Source organism: Dromiciops gliroides, chromosome 1 (genome assembly GCF_019393635.1).
Source record: "Dromiciops gliroides isolate mDroGli1 chromosome 1, mDroGli1.pri, whole genome shotgun sequence".
Taxonomy (NCBI): Eukaryota; Metazoa; Chordata; class Mammalia; order Microbiotheria; family Microbiotheriidae; genus Dromiciops; species Dromiciops gliroides.
The window spans coordinates 262239718-262262522 of NC_057861.1; the positions used below are offsets into that span (position 1 = coordinate 262239718).

At 36.6% G+C, this 22805-nt stretch overlaps 1 protein-coding gene across 3 annotated transcripts in view; it reads right to left on the reverse strand.

Annotated features, from left to right (window-relative positions):
- Positions 1-1840: 1840 nt before the first annotated feature.
- The window catches only part of TCEA1 (transcription elongation factor A1), a 38242-nt gene continuing 17277 nt past the window's right edge, over positions 1841-22805 (reverse strand). For all 3 annotated transcript variants that reach the window (XM_043976429.1, XM_043976430.1, XM_043976428.1), the window contains 6 exons: positions 20021-20166; positions 17942-17998; positions 11379-11533; positions 10189-10335; positions 8233-8304; positions 1841-3482 (listed from right to left, as the gene is read on the reverse strand). In XM_043976429.1, the coding sequence (XP_043832364.1) occupies positions 3474-3482; positions 8233-8304; positions 10189-10335; positions 11379-11533; positions 17942-17998; positions 20021-20166 (586 nt within the window). In that variant the 3' untranslated portion in view covers positions 1841-3473. The remainder of the gene's footprint in view (positions 3483-8232; positions 8305-10188; positions 10336-11378; positions 11534-17941; positions 17999-20020; positions 20167-22805) is intronic.

Genomic DNA, 22805 nt, shown 5'->3' on the forward strand with positions numbered 1-22805 from the left:
GGAGTCAGGAGTACCTGAGTTCAAATCCGGCCTCAGACACTTAACACTTACTAGCTGTGTGACCCTGGGCAAGTCACTTAACCCCAATTGCCTCACTAAAAAAAACAAAACAAAATAAACCCCCAAAAACCAAAAAACCGTGATTATGTCCTGATAAAGGACATGTTTAGATATGGCTAGCTAAATACATCCATGGGTCACTAAAACTTCTCCCCCAAAACTGACAGTATACAGAGTTAAGCATTTTCCTACACTAAGTTAGTCTATACTGGACATCTCTTTTCTTCTTACTCTATGTCACTATTCAGTTTTCATTATAACAGTTCTAACTATGAACTTCACTCATTCTTTAACTTAATGTGTAAGCAGTGCCTTTAAGATTAGTCCTCTGCCTATACTTTTATTGCCTTGGGGCTCTGACTCAATTACAGCTTTCACTAGCAACTCCATGCCAATGACATTATTGACAAGCATTATTTTTCTCAATGAGATATTTAACTACTCTTGAATGGATAGCTAAATATGAACAAAAATAAAGTTGGTACTTAAAAATGCTTTTCTGGAGGCCATAACACTAAGTCCATTTTTTGGAAGTAATTTCTATTTAAATCTTTAAATTGGATAACACCAGGCTTCTTAAAGAAAGAGAAAAAAGACTATATGTATACAGCTACTGAATTGGGAATTTTTACTCTATCACATCTTGGACTACCCTCTACTGGTGATTTACAAGACATCTTGTCATTTCTACAGGTTATACTTATATAAGATTCAGACATGTTATGAACTTGTTAGTAAGACTTCTGACTTATACTAATTTAAACTCATATACATCATAAAAAGGGTTTTGCCAATAAAATAATGCATCTGAAGACCTCATTTTGAGCTCTGTCATTGTTTTTTATTAACAATTAATCTTCCTAATCTAATCCAGCTATTTATCAATTCAAGATATAAAAACTAAGTTTTCTTACCAACTTTCCAAACTCATTTCTTTCAACATTAAATATTTTTCTTGAATAGCATGCACAACATTCTCCAGCCTTTGGGAGTGGGAGTGTATATTCATTCCAGAGCTGTCTTAGAAAGTTGCCACGGGCATGAATTTAAGTGATTTGCCCACAGTTACACAGCCAGAATGGCCAAACGCAGAATTTGAACCACTAGTTTTCTGATTTCCAAGACCAGCTCTCTATCCACAACATAGACACTGTCTTTTGTGAATGTTTGTGTCTACACATGCATATACAATTGAAATATATAGTCTATGCACACCACAAATACATCTATTTCAAGGATTTGTGATTTTGCCAGCAGAGTTACTTACTCCACCAGCACAGACAATTGTTCTGTGCTTCAGCAGATGGTCTTTGGGAGTTGTGACGGGAAAATCTCAACACACTGTAGCCAACCTGGTGACTAGCTTATCCAAATTTAGCCAGGCTGATTCTTAGCTGCAAAGTCTATCACTTGATTTATATCCGAAAACTTTCCAATGTGGTACGACTTGCCTGAGCTTATGCTGTGTTGGCACACAATGAGACATTGGATAAGGATTATACTAGAGTGTGCGTGCATACATGCACGCACATACACACATAACCAGAGAGCAAGAAACTTGCTTTGTGTTCCATCACCCCATGTATAATTATCAGCATTTCCAAGGATTTTAATTTATTTTAGCACTAACAGCCCTCAAATAACAGTAGGCTGCATTAGTTTCAAAATGACATTTCCAAAGCCCAAAAATTGGAAGGGGAGAAAAAAGGCATTAATTTCTATAAAACATATTTAAATAAAGGCTCAATATATAAATAAGATGCAAAATAAGATGATCAAATAAATTCATAAAAAGACCTTTATTGAGTTGCTTGAAAAATTTAACACTTTAAGTTACATGAGATTTCTATTAACAATGTTTTTTAACTTTTTTTCAAATTTCCTTTATAGTTTTTAAACCATAAGTCAAATGTTTCTCTTCACTTCGGTAGATTCTATCTGTCATTTTGGGGATGGAGTGGCCAATTTTTTAAATACATATTTTAACCAATTTGTTAGATAGTTTTTACATTATACCAAATTGACCTGTAATATATGCACATTTGGGGGAGACAGAGTGAATATGAAATGGTACAAAAAAACCACGACAAGACCATTCCAAAATTATTTACTCTTATCTGGTTAGCATTTGAAGATGGAAAAAAATTGCATTGCCATTAAGGAAGAGTTTGAACAAGGATATCCTAGTTTTACTGAACAGGATTTAGTGGTTTTAAAAGATAAAATTAGAAAATAAGCTTCAGGGGGGCAGCCAGGTGGCACAGTGGATAAAAGCACTGGCCCTGGATTCAGGAGAACCTGAGTTCAAAACTGGTCTCAGACACTTGACACTTACTAGCTATGTGACCCTGGGCAAGTCACTTAACCCCCACTGCCCCACAAAAACAACAACAACAACAAAAACAGGCTTCAGGAGAAAAAAATTTTTATCACAACCTAGATGTGGGAAGAACATAGTTTTAATGTTGCAAACTGGCTTCTCAAGCTTTGTCACTGATTATTATTATTATTATTATTGTTCCACACATCAAAATAAAGTTCAAAAACAGTTTAGAAAAACTGGTGAAGTTTAACATTATTTCCCTCAATCTATCTTTTTGTGAAAAACAGGCCTAAACTGTAGCTGACAATCTACCAAACAATGATCTTGTTCATCAGCAAAATCTAAAAATTTGATGTCAAACAAGTAAATAAAAAAACAAAGAAATGATCAGTTTTAACAAACTACTTAAAGTAATTTTTCCAAAAGTAAGAAATATTAAGAGCAAGTAATTTACAGACTTAAGTAGTATGACAAATGATATTGGTCACAACTAGTCACAGATGCAAATTGATATCTAATCACTAAGGCTTATTATCATTATAATCAAAGTGAGATGCTAATTCAAAAATGATATTTACAAACTAGACAAGCTGTCCAAGTATTATTTCATTACCACACTACATTTGGTAAACCTAAAATTACACTAATCTTTCTTCTCCCTTAATGTAAGTAGTAACATGCCAATAGGGAAACAAATGCAAATTCCACTTTCACATTAATAGAGAAGTAAAAAATCTCTTGTGTAGGTCTCAGATTGTAAAAAAGTTAAAGTACATTTTCCATTTGTTACGAAAAACAAACAAGTTACCAAAAGTTTAAATTGATAAAAGTCTAATGTTGACACTTATAAAAATGAAAAAATAGTTTTAAACATACACCATACAATTGACTATCAGATTTTACCACTGACTAACTATAAGAAGGCTTTTAAGAAAGGGATGGTTGTGTCAAAAACAAAAAAACTAACCCAAAGGATGTATGCTGCTTTAAAAATCTCATCTGCAGGGAAACTAGATTCTTGGCCTAGTTTTTAAAGCTAATTACAAAATCTTCTTTCATAAGTATCCAGGTATCGTCCCAATTCCTTCTTCTAACAAAACTGTAAAAAAAAGAAAAAGAAATCATGAGACCTCTGTGAAGATGACACAAACTTAAATTCCTTATATATGAAAGAAAAAAGGCTTTCAAAGTCAAACATCTTCAGAAAGAAATATCGTACTCTTCAAATATGTGTATAATTAGCCATTGTGTAAGCTTGCCTCACCTAATTTAGAAATACAATTCAGAATGATTAAATTCCTATAAAAATATTTTAAGTTAGTATTTAATATCAAAACTTTAAGTATTCAAGTTTTAATTAAAAATGAAATCAGAAGTTGTATATGTAATTGTCACTTTGCTAAAAATTTTATCTTCAAAATCTTAAATGTTGCTCATTCATGTATTTCTACAGCAATCACTAAGATTTTTGGATGATCGCCATACATCTTCAAAACATGTATAGTCAGAAAATCTAGATATGTGGTGAGATATAACACATTTTAGGCATTTCCTTAAGTCTCTTGGCAGAAATGTAGCATGGGGATTCCATCCCCAACCCTAACCTAAGGCTAATAATAAGGATAACTACTTTTATAAGCAAAGATGACAGAAATCGTAGATGACAAATCTCTGTACCAAACAAATAGGGGTTTAAAGATTTCAATTCAGTCTTTTCAGTTGTGTCTCTCTGTGACCCTATTTGGTGTTTTTTGTTTTTTATTTTGGCAAAGATACTGGAGTGGTTTGCCATTTCCCTTCTCCAGAAATTTTTACAAATAAGGAGCTGAGGCAAACAGGGTTAAGTGACTTGCCCAGGGTTGCACAGCTATTAAGTGTTTGAGATCAGATTTGAACTCAGGAAGATAAGTCTTCTTGACTTCAGGCCTGGCACTCTATCTGCCCCATAGGGTTTAAGGATAGCACCTCATGACTCAATTTGTGAGCTCCTTCATGTCAAGCACTGCCCTTTGAATCATTCTGTATCCCAAGTGTTTACAACAGTTCTTGGCACATAGTAGGTACTTAATAAATCTTTATTGACTGATTTATTATGTCTACTTTTGGGATTTGCCTAACCTAAACAGAGGGTTATAGACATATCTTCAAATGAATTTGAATAACCGTAATTAAAGAATTTAAATACAAATGATTTAAATGATAATTTTTCTTCAACTATACCAAAAAAAGTACAAATCTGTACGTTACAAACTATTCACAACTTTGAACAATAGTTTAGTTGCTTAATCACCAAAAACCATTTAAGAAATTAAGCACCAATACCAGGGAGATGACAGTTTGCTGCTCTTAAAAGTAGGACAGATTTTTTTTTCCCCTTTGACAATTCCTCAATCTGAAGTTTTGGGGTTTTTTTGACTGTTTTCTCTCACAACCTAGCTAATGTGGGAATGTTTTCCATGACTACTCATGTATAACTTATTTTGAAATGCTTGAGTTCTAGTGGGTGGGGGGGTAGGAATGGAGGAGGAAGAGAAGTTGGAACACAAATTTTTAAAAAATTGATGTTAAAATTTGTTTTTACATATATTTTGGAAAATAAAATTCTATTCAATTAAAAAAAAAGGTAGGACAGAGTAGTAAATAGAGCCTATGAAATATATAAATATGGCTTTACCACTAAAAAGGATGTAATAGGGGGAAAAATTGCCTAAGCATAACTAACCACCAAGAAAGTAACAAAGTAGGATGAAGACTTGCTGTTACAGTACTGAGAAACTCACAGACAAAATCCAAAAAAAGTAAAAGTTCTAAAACCTGTGGCTTCAGCTTTCTACATACATACTACAGACAAGACTACAGCTCTCAATACAGTTTAGGCAAGCAAAAAAAAAAAAAAAAAAAAAAAGGAAAGATTAACCAGAAATCCTAATTCAAGAAGGGAAATTGACCTAAAAGGCATCAGTGAGAGTTGAGAAATGAGTCCCATGAAAGGAATATGGCATAAATAAATTTAAAAAGACGCAAGAAGGTAAGAGTAAAGTCAGAGGGAAGAAAGGGGGAAGTAGCATTATATAGTAATATGATTTACTCATGCCTAGAGAAATTTTGGATGAAGACTGATGAAGGAACATATGGAAGTGATACTGTTATCAAAGGATACTACAGACCACTTAGAAGAAACAGATGAAGAATTTAAAAAGGAACTTAGATAAGCCTGGCACAATACTGATAGCGGACTTCAATGATTAATCCAGGCATCTGCTGGGGCTATCCCTCTGAGAAAACAGAGAAGCTAACTTCTTAACATATACCAATTTCATACATCAAAAGGGGAAGAATCCAATGAGGGAGAATTCTATTCTGGATCTGATCCCCATCAACAAGGTAGATTCTAAATGTAAAGAATTAATTGTTATTTGAGGTTTTTATGCCTCTGTGCACACTGGCCTGGGGCTCTGCAAACCGCACGGTGCTGCACCCACTGGTTGTAGCCTTTGCCATGGCACTGGCACATCATGTCATCACCAGTCATCACCAGTCATCACCACTCACTGACGCCTACATGGGCCTGGCAAAATTATGATTGGAAGCCTAGTGAGGGCAGTCATGTGACTGTCAGAACGGCCAGACAATTGGTTGGGGGCTGTGTGGGGTTTCGGGGAACAGGGAGAGGTCGACATGCTAACTGGAAGCTGGAAGGCAACAGGAGCGGGGCTGTGTATTCTCAGCTGATTCCTGGTCAGTGGTATTTTTTCAGGTTGTATAATTTCCCTTTCCCCATTTTATTTCCTTTCCCTTGATCCTACTGATCCTGTTTGTGGTTTTTTTTGGTGTTTTTTTTTTTTAAGTTCGTTCTTGTTAAAATAAATCCTGTTCTGTTTTGAGGGAGGCTGCCAGTCTCCTTCCTTGCCCCAATATTGTGGCAAGCCGCTTAGCTAACACTCCCCAATTAAAAATTGGTCCCCACATAAAGAATGAAATTAGTAAGCCACAAAGGGGAAAAAATTCTGATGGGGATAAAAAATTGTTTGAAGAAATTAACACAGACACAAAACTCACCATTTAACCTAGATTTAAAAAAAATACAGCAGATGGAAAGGAAGAATCAAAGAAAGAAAAGTGTAGCACGATACAGTAAGAATAAATGTCAGGAATGCTAAAAACTCATAACGTACAAAGGTTGGAAAGAAAAGCCAAGGACAACAGAAAAGGTGTTTTTTGGGCTTTGTTTTAAACTAAACTGGGAGAAATGGTCTCTAAGAAGGGGGTAGGAGCACTGCACTGCTCAGGATGAAAGGGTCAATGACCACTGACCAAAAACAAATGGCCAAGGTGCTCAATTCTCATTTAGCATCCGTTTGCCCTGAAATGACCTTGGAAAGGATAGAACAGTGGTTAATAGGAAATGGACACCCCCCTCCCAAAACCAAATACCAGATTATTGAAAAAGGTGATGTGTCATTGTTAAAACAACATCAAGAAAGCAGATTTTAAACAAAATGTTTGATAGAGTATCTCATGTGGTTGTTGGGGCAAAGATCTTCGAAGAGGTATGGGCTAGAAAGAAAAATAGTATAATTTAGACAGATCTTGAACTAGTTGAATGACTGGACTCAAACAGTCACTGAAGCTTCCATGTCAACTTGGAAGGTCTCCAGTGGACTGTGCTAGGAATCTGTGTTTTGTGTTTAACATTTTAAATCAATGATTTGGACAAAGGCATGCCATTCCTCATTTATGAAATGAGCTAAAAATGGCAAATCAATAGTATCTTTACCAAGAAAAACCCAAATGGAATCACAAAGAGTTGTTCACAACTGAACAACAACACAAAGGAGATTACACAAAGCCCATAGGGATAGCTAACAAAGTCTATGACTGTTATCAAGATCCAAAAAGAAGGACATGCTAGAACAAAGCTTCTTAAACTGTGAGTCTCAAAAAATTTGGCAACAGTAAAAGTTTATTTATACCTATTTGATATGCCTATCTACCCATGGCTGAGTAAAAATCTCTCAGGTGAAAAGGAGTTTTGGTGGAAAAAATTTTAAGAAGCTAGCCTTGGGCTAGAGAACTGAGATGCCTAATACAATTAAGTTCAATAGGCATAAATGTAAAATAATTCCTTTGGGATTAAGAAATCAACCTAAGTATAAAATGAAGGATGTATGGTGAAACAGTAGTTTGATTTAAAAAAAAAAAAAAGATCAGGGGGTTTTAGTGAGCTGCAAGCTTGATATGAGTCAATGATATAGCTGCCAAAACAGGTGGTGTGATCTTGTATGTCCTAAGAGGAACATACAAGATAGTTAAATCCAAATGTATTCTGCTCTGGTTGCCTGAAATGCTGTTTTCAATTTGGCCCACAATACTTTAGGAATGATACTGATAGACTAAAGAGTTCCAAGAAGAAAGAAATCAGCATGGTGCCTTGCTATATTAAGGACCCATTGGAAAAATGAGGGATGTTTATAATGGATCAAGACACTTATGATCCCCTAATGTGTTGTAATGGGGATTCTCATTTAGGTACAATTTTGATAAGATGGAACCCAAGAACCCCTTTTGCTCTGTAATTCTAGAATTTTTTCTTCTCCCAGTAATAGGGACCATAATGGCTGAATGTAAGAACTTACTAATCACTTTATTTATGCTAATCCTCCAATGATAATCAAATAAATGGAATAGTTTGAGGAAAAAAAATATTTAAGGAGGAATTTCCCTTATCTATGGTAAAGGATTAAATGAGTGATTTCCAAAGGAGACATACCTATACCTTAGAAAAAGAAGTCAGTTATTTATAGGGTAGTATAGTACATACTAAAAAAAATGAAAACCTACAACCATACCTTCCATCTATTTCCACATTCATTACAGACAACAAATGTTGTCATAGGTTCATCAGCACTGCGGGTCTGAACCTGAAGGGGGAAAAAAACCAAGAATGAAATATTAGCACCATTTTTAAAGTGATCAATACATTTGTCTTAATTGAAAAAATTTTACAGCAGCAAAATCAATGTCAAGAGGATAAAGTAAGTCATAGATTAGGGAAAAAATCTTTACACCAAATTGCTCTGACATCCAAGAAATAAAAAATATTAATGCAAACACATTAAGACCAAAAGTCATTCCCCAATGGCTAAATGGTCAAAGAATATAAACAATCCTCAAAAGAAGAATTTTAAACTATTAATAACTATATGAGGGCAGCTAGGTGGTGCAGTGGATAAAGCACCGGCCCTGGAGTCAGGAGAACCTGAGTTCAAATCCGGCCTCAGACACTTAACACTTACTAGCTGTGTGACCCTGGGCAAGTCACTTAACCCCAATTGCCTCACCAAAAAAACCCACAAAAAAACAAAAAAACCAAAAACAATAACTATATGAAAGAATGCTCCAAATCATTAATACTACGAGAAAAACAGGTCAAAACAACTCTGGAATTTTTACCTCAGACCCAGCAAAATGGCAAAGACAAGAAAAATTATTTTTTTAAAAAGTGACTAAACTCGCCCACACCGCCTGAGCAAGGGAGCTTGGTACAAAGTATATACCTCAAGGAAGTCAACTATAGAAAGAAAGATCCCGTGACACCAAAACGTTCACAGCAGCATGTTTACGTAGCAAAGAACTAGGATTAGGAAACAACCTTCCTAACTAACTAAAGGAAGTTAACTAATAACTTAAGACCACCTTCAAGTCATGTCAATCAATGCTGCCAGCCAATTAGCTCGGAGCAGTGTGTAGGGACTGCCTCTCTACTGAACCAGCAGGGAGCTCCCACTCTCACAGGCACAGGATCTTGCTCTTTTTTGACCTGAGACTGGTAGGTGAAGGCACCTTTCTTTATTCTCTCTCCCCTAGATCCTGGCTAGGTTTTCCTATCTTTCAGAGCCATGAGAACTCTCTTTACTAATATTTAATATACTTTAATAAATGCTTAATGGGGGCAGCTAGGTGGTGAAGTAGATAGAGCTCTGGCCCTGGAGTCAGGAGGACCCGAGTCCAAATCCGGCCTCAAACACTTGACAATGTGCTAGCTGTGTGACTTTGGCAAGTCACTTAACCCCAACTGCCTTACCCTAAATAAATAGATAAATGCTTAGTACCCTAAAACTGCTGCTAAAGCTTCTAATTTAGAAGTAACAAATATATTAGAAACCCCAGCTAATTTTCCCTACGCTTGGGACAGTAATAGGCGACCACGTTAAATTTTACTCGTCAAAATTTCCTTGATACAGAAAACTCCTGGATGAGGAAATGCTCTCTATCGATGTACATACATCAATGCCTTTTCCACAGCTTACAGTTTATTATCTTAGATAATTACCCAAAGAGCTTAGAGGTTAAGAGACTTACCCAGTCACAGAGCAGAGGCAGAATTTGAAGATGGGACTTTCTCACTCTAGGACCAGTCCACTATGACATAGAACCTCAATATGTCTCCCTATATAAATGACACTATATATATGTGCCATTTATACAAATTAGCATTTTGTAAATTTAGCAAGTACTTCTAAGTTCTCAAAGCCAGAGAAAGCAGGAACACAGTAGCTTTAAGTTTCGTTATTAATCTGAAACTTCTATATAATATGTAGGAATTCTGCCCCTATTTCAATTCACTTTCAGGTTAGGCTGAAAATCAATGTCATAAGAAAATTCTCAGTAACTTATAAAAGTTGCAACTTTAGGAGAAAAATTTTTTAAAAGATTAACTGAACTATGCTGAGTCCACTATCATAAATGGGGAACTTTTAGGATTTCTAAGTGGAACAGAAAAACATAAAGGAACAGTCACATACCTGTGTATAGGTACAGTTCTTCTTTTTACATTTGCCACATGTAAAGAGGTCAGTTTGGGTCCCACCAGTCTTAGCCATTTGATGTTCTCTAATTGCTTCTTTGGTCAGGTTTTTGCGCATCTCTTTAAGTTCATCACTAGCCATTTCCTAGGAGGAATATAGTAGCACAAACTCCTCAGGTGCAGCATTTTCAATTTATCAGATAATTTTATCTATTAATGTAAGAGTAATACAAAATTGATCATTCAATTTAAAATTTTAGAAATGATACTAATTTTAAGAATATGAAAAGTCACATTTATGGATCACCCACCAATTCTTTCAATCATTGTTAGTATGCCGATGATTAACTTACTCTATAATCACAGTAAATTTTTAAAAGGCAGAAAATATCAACTCATAATAGTGTACAAAATTTGTATGAAACTAGTAACAGCTCCAGCTTCAAAAGTATTATTTTAACATAATTGCAGCTGTCATTTACTTTTTAAAAATCTTTTAAGAAATTTGTATTTTGAGAAATTTTAGGTCTAGTAGGAAAATAAAGGCAACCACATATGTATGCTATCCAATAAGAAATATGGCTTATGTATTCAACTTTCCTACTCTATAGGGCTTCATGATGAGCAGAACAGTTGGCAACGGTATTATATAAGTAACAAATCACTTAAAAAATGGCCAAGTATAAGGTAACAAATGGATTTTTCAAATCTAATAGAAATACTTGGATCTAAGATTAAGTGCTGAAAGGGACCACAGAAATCACCTAGTCCAAACCCTTCTTTTTACTGATTAAGAACTAATGCCCAAAGAGGTTAAATGATTTTGCCCATGATCCCACAATGTAAATATAAATGTTAGATCCAGGATTTGAAACAAGGACCTCTAATTCCAAATCTTTTCAGTGAAACACATTGTCTCTTCATTTCAGTTTAACATATAACAAGCCAGATATAAGACGTAATTTAGGAAGGCTCTGAAGGCATTTATAGCCTAAATGTTAGTAAACCTTATAAAAGTCTCAAGGATTATGCAGATCACATTTCCAAAAAAACTTACTGACTTTTTAAAACTTAGCTTCTGAAAATATTAGAGAGAATTTGAGAAATTGTTTATATTTAATCAAGTATAAAGAAGATTTATGAAGTCAAAGGAAATAAATGCAGGTTAGCTAATTCAAATTTACTTACCTCTGCCGTCATTCTAGCAAACAAATCTGGAGGTATGTTCCCACACAGTACATTTTTCCTTAAATTTGGGTTCTTTGCATCCTTGAGATTTGCTATTCTACTTCGTACCCTATTTTTATATTTCATGTCTGTGTTCCGTAACTCCTGATATATAGGTATTATGCAGTTAAGGAATATATTAACCAGGATATTATTTAACTATAATATTATCAAAAGATGGCAGCTTCTTAAATGTTTCTAATTGGTCCACAAAAGCTAATCACAATTCAGATTAAGACAGGGAATGTTAAATTCTATTTTTTTTATCTTTATATTCAAGAAATAATTACTATAACATTATAGTCAACAAGTACTTATTAAGTACTTCCTATGTGGATACAAAGAAAAACAAAAACAATTCCTTCCCTCAGAGATCTCATATTCTAATGTGTAATATAACTAAGAAGTAAATAGGTGCACAAAAAACATGTAGAATGGATTGGAGGTAATCTCATAGAGGAAAAATACAAGCAGCTGGGGGATTAAGAAAGGCCTCCTACAGAAAGTAGGATTTGAACTAACTCCTAAAAGCAAGCCTGGAAGTATAGGTGAAAAGGTAGAGTATTAAAGGTATAAGGGAGAGCCAGTGCAAAGGCACAGAAAAGGGATATGAAGTGTCAAGTGTAGATGGACCAGAGAGAGCCAAAGAGGCAAATTTAATGTCCTGGAGAGGTAAGGAGGGAGTCGGGTAAGAAAAGTTTTAAATACGGTCCTTTATATTGGATGCCAAAAGTAGTAGGGAGTCACTAGAGTTTATTAAGTATGGGGAGAGGAAGGGTGTGTATGACATACACAGGCATAGGTTAGAGTGACAACTGAGTTTGGCAGTTGAACGGAGGAGGGATTGGAGTGTGGAGAGAATGAAGGCAGAGAGATAAAGTAGAATGGATTCCAATAATTGAAGTTAAAAGTGATAAAGGCCTGAATCAGGGTGGCTATTTTGAGTGGAGAGAAAATCTTATGGAGGCCAAAATGACAAAATTGGAAAAAAATATTTTATGTGGTGCAAGTGATAGGAAAGAGTCAAGAGATACTGAAGTGGAACACTTGGATGACCAAGATGACGGTGCCTTTGGCAATAATAGGGAAGTCCAGGGGAGGGGAAAGAAAGATAATTTGTTATGTTTTGGACACGTTCATTTGGAGATGTCGACAGGAAATTTAGTTCAAGATGTTTAAAAGAGAGCTAGAGACAGAAGACTGGAGAGGATAGAGTAGGGCTGGATACATCTGGGAACTGCCCATCAGATAGAGACAACCTGAATCCATACACACAGGTAACATCTCATATATTCCTATGGGTTCTGTGTTTAGCTATCCCCATCTACTTAGGGATACATAAAGAAGGGAAAGAGTTCAGGTAGTTTCTGACCTAAGATGGAAGAAAAAAAAATTACATCTTTATTTTCTAACCTCTAACTGAAACAAGCATTTCCTTCAATTATGAAGGTAGGTAACAAGTTATTATTCTGAAAAGGAGCCCTTAGGCTTTACTCAATTGCCAAAGAGCCAATGATTAAAAAAAAAAAAGTTAAAAACCCATTGTAGGAGGGGCAGCTAGGTGGCACAGTAGATAGAGCACCGGCCCTGGATTCAGGAGGACCTGAGTTCAAATCCGGCCTCAGACACTTAACATTTACTAGCTGTGTGACCCTGGGCAAGTCACTTAACCCCAATTGCCTCACCCAAAAAAAAAAAAAACCCACCATTGTAGGGCAGCTAGGGGGCGCAGTGGATAGAGCACTGGCCCTGGAGTCAGGAGGACCTGAGTTCAAATCCAGCCTCAGATACTTAACACTTACTAGCTGTGTGACCTTGGGCAAGTCACTTAACCCCAATTGCCTCACTTAAAAAAAAAAATTGCAAAAGAGTTAGAGGAGGGCCCCAGGACAGGTTTATGGGGTACACTCCCAATCGGTGGGCATGACACGAATAAAAATCCGTTAAAGAAGAGTGACTTAACCAAGAACAATTTATCCTGAAAGGATATAATCTTACAGGGAAAAACGGGCCTTTAGGGCAACTAGGTGGCGCAGTGGATAGAGCACTGGCCCTGGAGTCAGGAGGACCTGAGTTCAAATCCAGCCTCAGATACTTAACACTTACTAGCTGTGTGACCTTGGGCAAGTCACTTAACCCCAATTGCCTCACTTAAAAAAAAAAATTGCAAAAGAGTTAGAGGAGGGCCCCAGGACAGGTTTATGGGGTACACTCCCAATCGGTGGGCATGACACGAATAAAAATCCGTTAAAGAAGAGTGACTTAACCAAGAACAATTTATCCTGAAAGGATATAATCTTACAGGGAAAAACGGGCCTTTAGGGCAACTAGGTGGCGCAGTGGATAGAGCATCGGCCCTGGAGTCAGGAGTACCTGAGTTCAAATACGGCCTCAGACACTTACTAGCTGTGTGACCTTGGGCAAGTCACTTAACCCCAATTGCCTATCTAAAAAACAAAAGAAAACAAACAAACAAAAAAAACGGGCCTTTAACCAAACAGAGGCTTTTCGAGAATTTCTAATGAAAAGAAGAGCTAAGTAGTAACTGTGAATACATGATGATCTAGTGCTAACATTCTAATGGGAGAAGAAACAAGTGTCTCCTTAGAACCTAAATGTCTTCACAGGGTAATAAAAGGATGAAATAAGAAAAACAGAAGTGGGGGGCAACTAGGCAGCACAGTGGATAAAGCACTGGCCCTGGATTCAGGAGGACCCGAGTTCAAATCTGACCTCAGATTTAACCCTCCTTGCCCTGCCAAAAAAAAAAAGAAACGAAAAACAAACAGAAGTGGATTGGTTCTGTTCTGATGGTTTGAAGGAAAAGGAGAAGGGAAAGTAAAAGGGTTACACCAGTGTAGAAAAGAAGAAAGAAATGGTGGGAGCAATCATTATATGAATCTCACTCATCTGAAATAAACAAAAGGAAGGTTGAACACAGATCTATACATATAGTTTGGGACAGAAATACATCAAATTCAATAGAGAAACAAGAATGTGTTAAGGGCTAAATCTCCAGCTAAACTGTCCAAAATATCCAATGAGTGGTCGCCAATAAATTATAAGCTTTAGCAAGAGTTAGACTTTTAAGCATTTATTAAGGAGAATAAGAATTTGGTAAAGAGAGAAAGAAAGGCCTAGATTCCTATCTATTAAAGGGAGAGCACATTTCTAGCTCCCCTCTCCACCAGCGTCCTCAGGAAAGAGCCTCAGTCTCTTCCTTCCTCCTCCCACTAGCCCGCGTCACTTCCTGACACCAAAGAAAAGACTCCTGGTCTTGCCCTCAAAGACCTTCGCTTCATGGGCGGAACTCTTCTACAGTAAGTCTCCAGCAGGTGGCGTTATTCCAATCGTTACAAATGAGCAGGGGACATTATAAGGGAGGATAAAAATCAAGGAAGGAATAGTCACAGGGAAAGAAAACTTCCTGGTCCTTAAGGATTAACAGGAAGTCAGTCTCCCCCCCATCCCCAAACTAGCATCTAAGGGGGTCATCAGTTGGGGAATGGCTAAACAAATTTATAGTATATTAATGTAATGGAATATCAATTCAATGTAAGAAATCCCAAAAGATGATTTCAGAGAATCCTGAGGAGTGTGAACTGATGGAGAGTGAAATGAGCAGAACCAGAACAACACTGTAAAGAAAAACAACTCAAAGACTTAAGGACTCTGATCAATGCAATGAACAATTATATCTTCAGGGTGTTTATGATGAAACATGTTATCTACTTCTTTGCAGAAAAGTTAACGGATTGAAGGTGACAGAAAGAGATAGCCATTAGTGGCTTTGAACATGGTCATTGAATGGATTCCGTTTGTTTGACTTAGCTGTATTTATTACAAAGTGTTTTGGGTTTTTTTCCACTTTCTCTTGGTTTTTAAATGGTTTGTTTGGAGAAAAGGCAGAGAGTAGTGATGACAAAAAAGAGGCATTAAAACATTTTAAAATGCACATCAGAACAGAAAGGAATTTCATTCAGAAGGAAGCACAGACAAGCAGGACTGTTTCAAGAGTAGTGTAGACTTTTTGAAAAAAACAAGCAGTTTAAGATAGAAATTTGAAGTTTAGTGGGAACCTTGTGTTCTGCTGTGTACATGGGAATACTATTTTTTTGGGGGGAAGGATGTTTACATTCATAATAAACAATAAAATTAATTTTTAAAAACACCATCAGTTTTCATAGGTTCAATTATCATCTCTATGTAGATAGATTCTTGAACCTATGTTATTTTAAAGGGATTAATGGAAACTTTGGAAAGAAAAACTGTATTTAAATGATGAGTTTGGAGGCCAGAAGAAGTGAAGGAAATTAATGTAGAAAGCTTTCTAAATGAGTTTATCCAAAAAATGTGAGGAGAGATGTGAGGACAGCAAATGCTAGGCAGCAAGATCAAGAGAGTGTTTAAGGATGGGGAAGAAGATAGGGGCCCGTTTATAGATGGCAAGAACCCATAGACAGGGAAAGACTGAAGATTACAAAGAGAGTAGGAATAAGAGTAGGGGGGCAAGATGTTAAGAGAAAATGAAAGGGAATGGAACCAAGGAGTGAGCATAGCAAAGGCTTACTTCTTGATCAGACAGTGAAATACAGAAGATCGTGAGAGAAGTTAACTGGGTGATGTGAAATGAGGAAAATGGAAAAAAAGTTCTCAATTAATGGCTTCAGTTTTTTCAATGAAATATAAGACAATGTCTTCAGCAAAAAAATGGGGGGAGGGAGAGCCACAGGAGTCTTGAGGAGAGACAAGAAGGTTTGAAACAATTCCCTATAAGAATGAAATAGCAAGCCAGTAAGGAGGACTAGTAGAATTGTCTTGCTGCAGAGGGCCCAACTGAGATAAGAGAACATACATTTGTGATGGATCCCATAAGCATGGATTTGTGATTTCCTGTAGCTCTGTGCAGCAGCCGTGAATAGGAATAAAGGAAGTGCTTGATGGGAGTCATCAAGGGTTAGGTTTTGTCAAGTCATGATTGGCAGTGATAGCACGAGGAATCAAAGGATATGAGAAAAGAGGACAGTAGAGCATTGAACTGGTTCATAATAGGGGTCAAAATACAGAAGAGAAGTACAATGGCGATGGATTGGGAGGAAAAGCAGATGGGAAAAAAAGTCCTGGTAAAGAAAAAAAAGGGTTATTAAATTGTAAAGCATAGGAAAAGAAGGATTAGATCCAGAGCTCCTTGAGAGAAGGCACTGTCTTTTTTTAATCTCTTTTTATATCTGTAGCAATCAGCACAGTGCCTGGCACATAGTAGGCACTTAATAAATGTTTACTGACTTGACTATAATCAGATAAAGTCATTTCAGAGTCAAAACATTTATGGTAACACCAAAGCATCTATGTGAATATTTGAAGTAAAGGAGGTCTTGAGTAGGTTAAGCAATGGGAAGTCAGGGTATTTGAAGGAACATCATCAACATGTTGGAGTCCTAAGTATGAGGCTAGGAGTTAGGGTGAAAAACCAAGCTTGGGACTCAACTTCCCAACGAAGAAAGGCGAATACCTTGGAAGCCAATAGATAATGGCCACTAGAATGTGGAGTGACTTATGAATGTAGATAGTGTGAAGCTCAAAGGAAGAGGCAGGAAAGGTCTGGAAGTATTAAGAGGGCTTTTGGAAAGGAAAGGAATATTCTGTCTTCACTACCATCTAAAATGAGTTGAAGGATGTAAGATGAAGCTTAGCCAGTACTGGAGAGGATGCCAGTACTGGAGGTATGGGAAACAGTGTCATTCTAAGAGTCAGATCTCAGAAAATGGTTAGAGAAAGGAAGACATTTAAGATGAAAGGCAGGTGGCGCAGTGGATAAAGCATTGGACCTGGATTCAGGAGGACCTGAGTTCAAATGTGGCCTCAGACACTTGACACTTACTAGCTGTGTGACCCTGGGCAAGTCACTTAACCCCAATTGCCTCACCAAAAAAAAAAAAAAAAAAAGATGAAAGGCAGTTTGTTCATTATGGATCAAGTAGGCCAGAGGACACACTGGAAGGGGCAGGCAGATCTGAAGTAGGATAATACTGGTGGAGTTGTTTTCACTGAATAAAAGGAGTACTAATTTCTTCCCCAAGGGATATGAAAGTACATAATCAAAGTTTCAGAAAATAAGTAATTTTTAAAGGTATTTAAACTTGCTTTACAAAAGATTTCATGACAGTACATTTAGAGTGAACATAAGAATTAGAGTGAACCTAGTATTGAGGTAAGGAAGAATGGGAAAAAAATACCTATCACTTCTATGTGCCTTACTTCTAAGCGACTGTGTGTACACACACACACACACACACACACACACACACACACACACACACACACACACGTGTAAAAATGTTGGTTAGCCCAAATATCCAACTCTCACTTTTATTCACTCTCAAATCTCAAAAGAGGTGTTTAAGTTGTGAGACTTCTAATTGACAGTTGTGAAACCCAACGTAAGAAGATCTATAATTGGAGGATGATTGGTACAAGTATTCAACTTAGGCTAAAACTACTCTAATTACATTCTCAAAGGATATCTTCCTCAATCTGAGATCCCAGCTCTTCTTCATCAGCCCCAATAGCAATGTAGTCATCTGAAAATAATTTTTAAAAATTCATAAGTCCACAGTTTTCTTAAAGTATTTGAAAAGAATTCCTAAGAAAGGGAATAATTCAATTTCACAATAAGCATTTATCAAGCTCTTACTATTTCAAAACCACTGCAGTAAGTGCTCTGAAGGATACAAAGGTGAAAATGATACTTGCCCTCAAGAATTTTATAACTACCTATAAAAACATAGTTTTCCTGATGTTATCTCTACCTCAACATCTACTACTAACGTTTTGATCTTTAAGCAATATTTCCACATACACTTCTTTCAATATGAAAGTATTAAAATGAAATGCCTGCCTCACTAAAAAAAAAAAAAAATGAAATGCCACAAGGGCAAAAACAGTTGACTAGTTAGCCTAAAAGCTTGAAAATTATTAAATAATTTTGCAACATTGTGAATGATTCTGTAATGGAACAACTTCCACCAATCTCTGCCCCCAAATATCTCAGGGTTGGAAGGGCCTTCAATCTAGATATGAACAAAAACCTTCTGTACAACATGTCTAAGAAGACGTCACATCCAGGCTTTGTTTGAAGATCTCCAGTGAAGGAAACCCACCACCTCCCAAAGCAGCCCATTACACCTAAATAGCTTCAATCTTTAGTCAAGTTTTTTAAAGATTCAATTCTGCAACTTCTGTCCATCGCTTCTAATTCTGACCTCTGGGTCCAAGGAGGAAAAAAAAAAAATCTAATCCTCCTTTCAGGTGAAAACCCCTCAAATATTTATTTATATCTCCCTAAAGTCTTTTCTTCTCCAGACTAACCATCCCCGGGTCCCTCTTATGACATGATATGAAGATCTTTCATCATCCTGGTTGATTTGTTCTACATAGTCTAAAAATTAATGTCCTTCCTAAAATGTGATAGCTAGAATTGAATATAGCGCTCCAAATGCAGTCTGACTAGAATTGATTATGGTGGGACTATCACCTCTTTAGTCTTGGACACTATATTTCTCTCTGAATTCACCCTAAGAGCATATTTCTTTTCTTGGCAAAGACAATTCCAGTATATGGGTTCTTTAGTAACATAACTAGGAATACTTGGGCTGCTTGGTGGCACAGTGAAATAGTACTAGGTCTGGAGTCAGGAAGACACATTTTCTAGAGTTCAAATCTGGCCTCAGACATTTACTACCTGTGTGACCCTGGGCAAGTATTTTAAGTCTATTTGCCTCAGTTTCACCATCTGTAAAAAGAGCTGGATAAGGAAACGACCAACTGCTCCAATATCTTCTTTGCCACAAAAACCCCAAATGGGGTCATAAAGAGTCAGACATGACTGAAATGACTGAACAACAAAAAAATACTTTTATAAAAGCCAATACTGACAAGATAAAGCTGTCTGCTATTTTTTAAATTGTAAGATAAATAGAAGTTATTATGTACATAAGTCTTTAAGACAGCAAAAATTTAAATATTAAAAATTCTATTTTATATTCTACCTATTTGTCAAATAACAGATAAATGCCCCCAAAGTCTCGAAGTATTGTGGTTCACTGGAAAGATCACTGGACTTGGGAGTGAGGAAAATTTTGGTTCCGATCCAGACTCTGACAATTATTGGCTGTGTGGCTTTGGGCATGTCACTTCGACTCTTGGAGCCTTTTTTGCCAAAGTAGTCAGAAGGAGTAACAGGAGATGCTTTAGGAGTCGACAGATACCAGCCAGCAGCATCTAGATGAGGTGATAAATTTGGACATTGTGAACCTCAAAGGAGAAGAGATCATTCTGTGATCATAGCAGATGATGAGTCTGAAGGCAGCAATGGGGAGCAAGAAGTGTTCTGACTCTGCCACTACGAATGAAAGAATATGAAGAAAAGTATGGCCAGGACTGAAAAAGGTGGCTAGGGAAGCAACGATATCCAGAAGGAACCAGATCTCCATCAGTGCCAAAAGATGGCAGGAATAAGAAAGAAAGACATCTAAGATGAAAGTAAATGTGTTCTGGAAGCCAGTGGTGCAGAAGGCACACTGCAAGAGCTGGGCAGATCTTACCTCCTGTTCTGAGGGCTGCAGCAAGCATCTCTCGGCACTTCATTCGAACTGAATCTGAAGTGCTTGGTGCCCGGGGAAAAGATGGAATGAAGGAATCAGAAGCATTTGTCTCTTCCTTTCTGTTGCTTGCATTGCTACTGGAGCTACTAAAATAGACAAAAATCAGGAAAAAGTTTTCTTAAAGCAATCTGTTTCCTTGCTATCATTTTCAGTAAAAACAATGCATTTGGTGTAAATGAAGTAGAAACTCAGAGTATCTGCTTTAGAGCCTTTTATGATTAAATATATAGGAACAAAAAGCCTAAAGTAGAGGAATAAGGGAATCGTACACCTTTTCTTCCTACCATGAAAGTACAAAGGCTAAAATAATAGTGATGGCATTACTATTGCAATTGTATAAGGCCAAAACAGTTTTAGTCAATCCTAATCAGCCTAAGTATAGATCTCTTAAGAATACTAAAATAAAAATTACAATTTATTATAACATCACACTGAAGAAGTTTGATCCTCTAGAAAAGTAAGTATTTTAATGAAAAAATCATCAGAAGGGAAATGAGAACATCCTAGCTCTAAATTAGTACCTGATGTACTTTCAAGAGAACAGTATAGAGCAAAGACTGTTCCATCTAGGTAGCAGATGAGAGAATAGTTTAAATCACCACACACGGACACACAGAGACACACAGAGACACATAACCCCACCCTATCTTTTTAGGCAAAAAGCCACAAGTACTTATACAAGTAGGTAGTAACAGAGAAGAAAAATCTACTTAGTTTTCAGAAAACCATTCAAAACTAGCAGGTTAGTGAAAAATTTAATTATTTCTCACCCAATTTAACCATACCAACTACTTCAGATGAACTTTTTCTACTAGATTATCATCAAAAATAGGTACTCTGCAAAGTTCCTTCCAAGTGAGATCATCTGTTTCCCAGTTTCAGTAACAACTTCAAAACAGACAGCAACCATTTTTCCCCATCCAGTCTCCCTTTGCCATTCACTGTTTATTGCATTTAAACAGCTAGTTCTACCTGATAAAGAGCTCCGTGCTGTTTCCTAAAACAATCTACAGCCAAACTTCCTGATCATCATGGATGGAATGATTTTACATACTCTGTAAGTTATTTAAATATTTTTCACTTTTTCCTTTAACCTACCAAATTCTACTTTTTAACTTCAAAAAAATATTCTGCTTTTTTTTCTTCTCTACTTCAAGAAACCAATGTCTAGGCAAAGCATTTCTTCCTAGTCTTCAATCAGCTGATTAAAATGTACATTACCGGGGGCAGCTAGATGGCACAGTGGATAAAGCACTGGCCCTGGATTCAGGAGTACCTGAGTTCAAATCTGGTCTCAGACACTTAACACTTACTAGCTGTGTGACCCTGGGCAAGTCACTTAACCCCAATTGCCTCACCAAAAAAAAATTTTTTTAAATGTACATTACCTTTCCTGTGTAATTCAAGTTATTGATATATACCCCACAACCTCCAAAAGAACTCTCAAGCTACCTTTCCTCATCATTTCTACTACCACCAAACTATAGGTAACCTATGAGTCATTCCTTTTATATTTCAACACTTACCTATAGTTTTCTTCACTCTGAATTTCTCTAACACTCCTCTGCTTACTGCCCAGCTGGTACAATACAACAATAAATTTTTCTTACCCAGCTATTAGGAAGATCAACTAAGAATACATGTAGATTCTCTAAACCCCAATTCCTTCATCATCAGTGCATCTGATCCTAGCAATTCCAAGAAGTGCACCTCCAAACCAATAGCTAATAAGTGGCAGAGGCAAGTTTTTAACCCAGGTCTTCTGACAAGAAACAAAGTGCTCTTTCCACAATACTAAAACTGTTTACATATAGTAAATCGATGTCATGATTTAGAATATAAGTTTCCAGAAAATGGAGGCCTGTGTGTTTAACAATTTGCTGGATTCTACGTAACTTATACTTTAGGGCAGGGCTTCTTAAACTTTTTCCACTCACTGCCCCTTTATGTGCAAGACATTTTTACACAACTCCTAGCATAGAGGTATATAAATACAGGTATACATAACCTTTTATCATTACCAAATTTTTTATGACCCCCCCCATTCAGTTATGCAACCCCATAATGGGGTCAAGCCCCACAGTTTGAGAAGCTAGGATTTAGAGAACCTAAAAGTTAGAAGGCACCTGAGATGTCACCTATTCTAATAACTAATGATCCTAATAACAACAATAGCTAGTATTTACACAGCACCTACTGTGTGTTAGGCACTATGCTAGATGATCTACAAATATCTCTTGATTCTCACAGAAACACTGGGAGGTAGCTGCTATTATTATCCACATCTTACAGATGAACAAAGAGGTTAACTATCTGGCCCAGGATCACATAGCTTATAAATTTGGCCTAAGGCCAAATTCAAACTCAGGGCTTTCTGATTCTGAGTCTCATGCTCTATCCACTGCACCAACTAGCACAGATTGGACTAAACGATTTCTTAGTTTTGCTTAAAGATCTCCCAAGCCAGCCTTTCAGCTCTAAGAGGACATTCTCCATTTCTCTCATCATCCTATTTATTTACCTTTTTATGGACATGTTCCAATCTTGTCTGTATCTTACCTAAAATGAAGTTAACCAGGACTATACACAGTACTCAGGCTATGGGTCAGACCAAAGCTGATTATATTGAAACCACAAACTTTTTTTGGTCACAACATTATGCTTCTCCTGAAGCATTATAGGGCAGTGTTAACTTTAACTTTCTAGCTGATATGTTACAATGTTG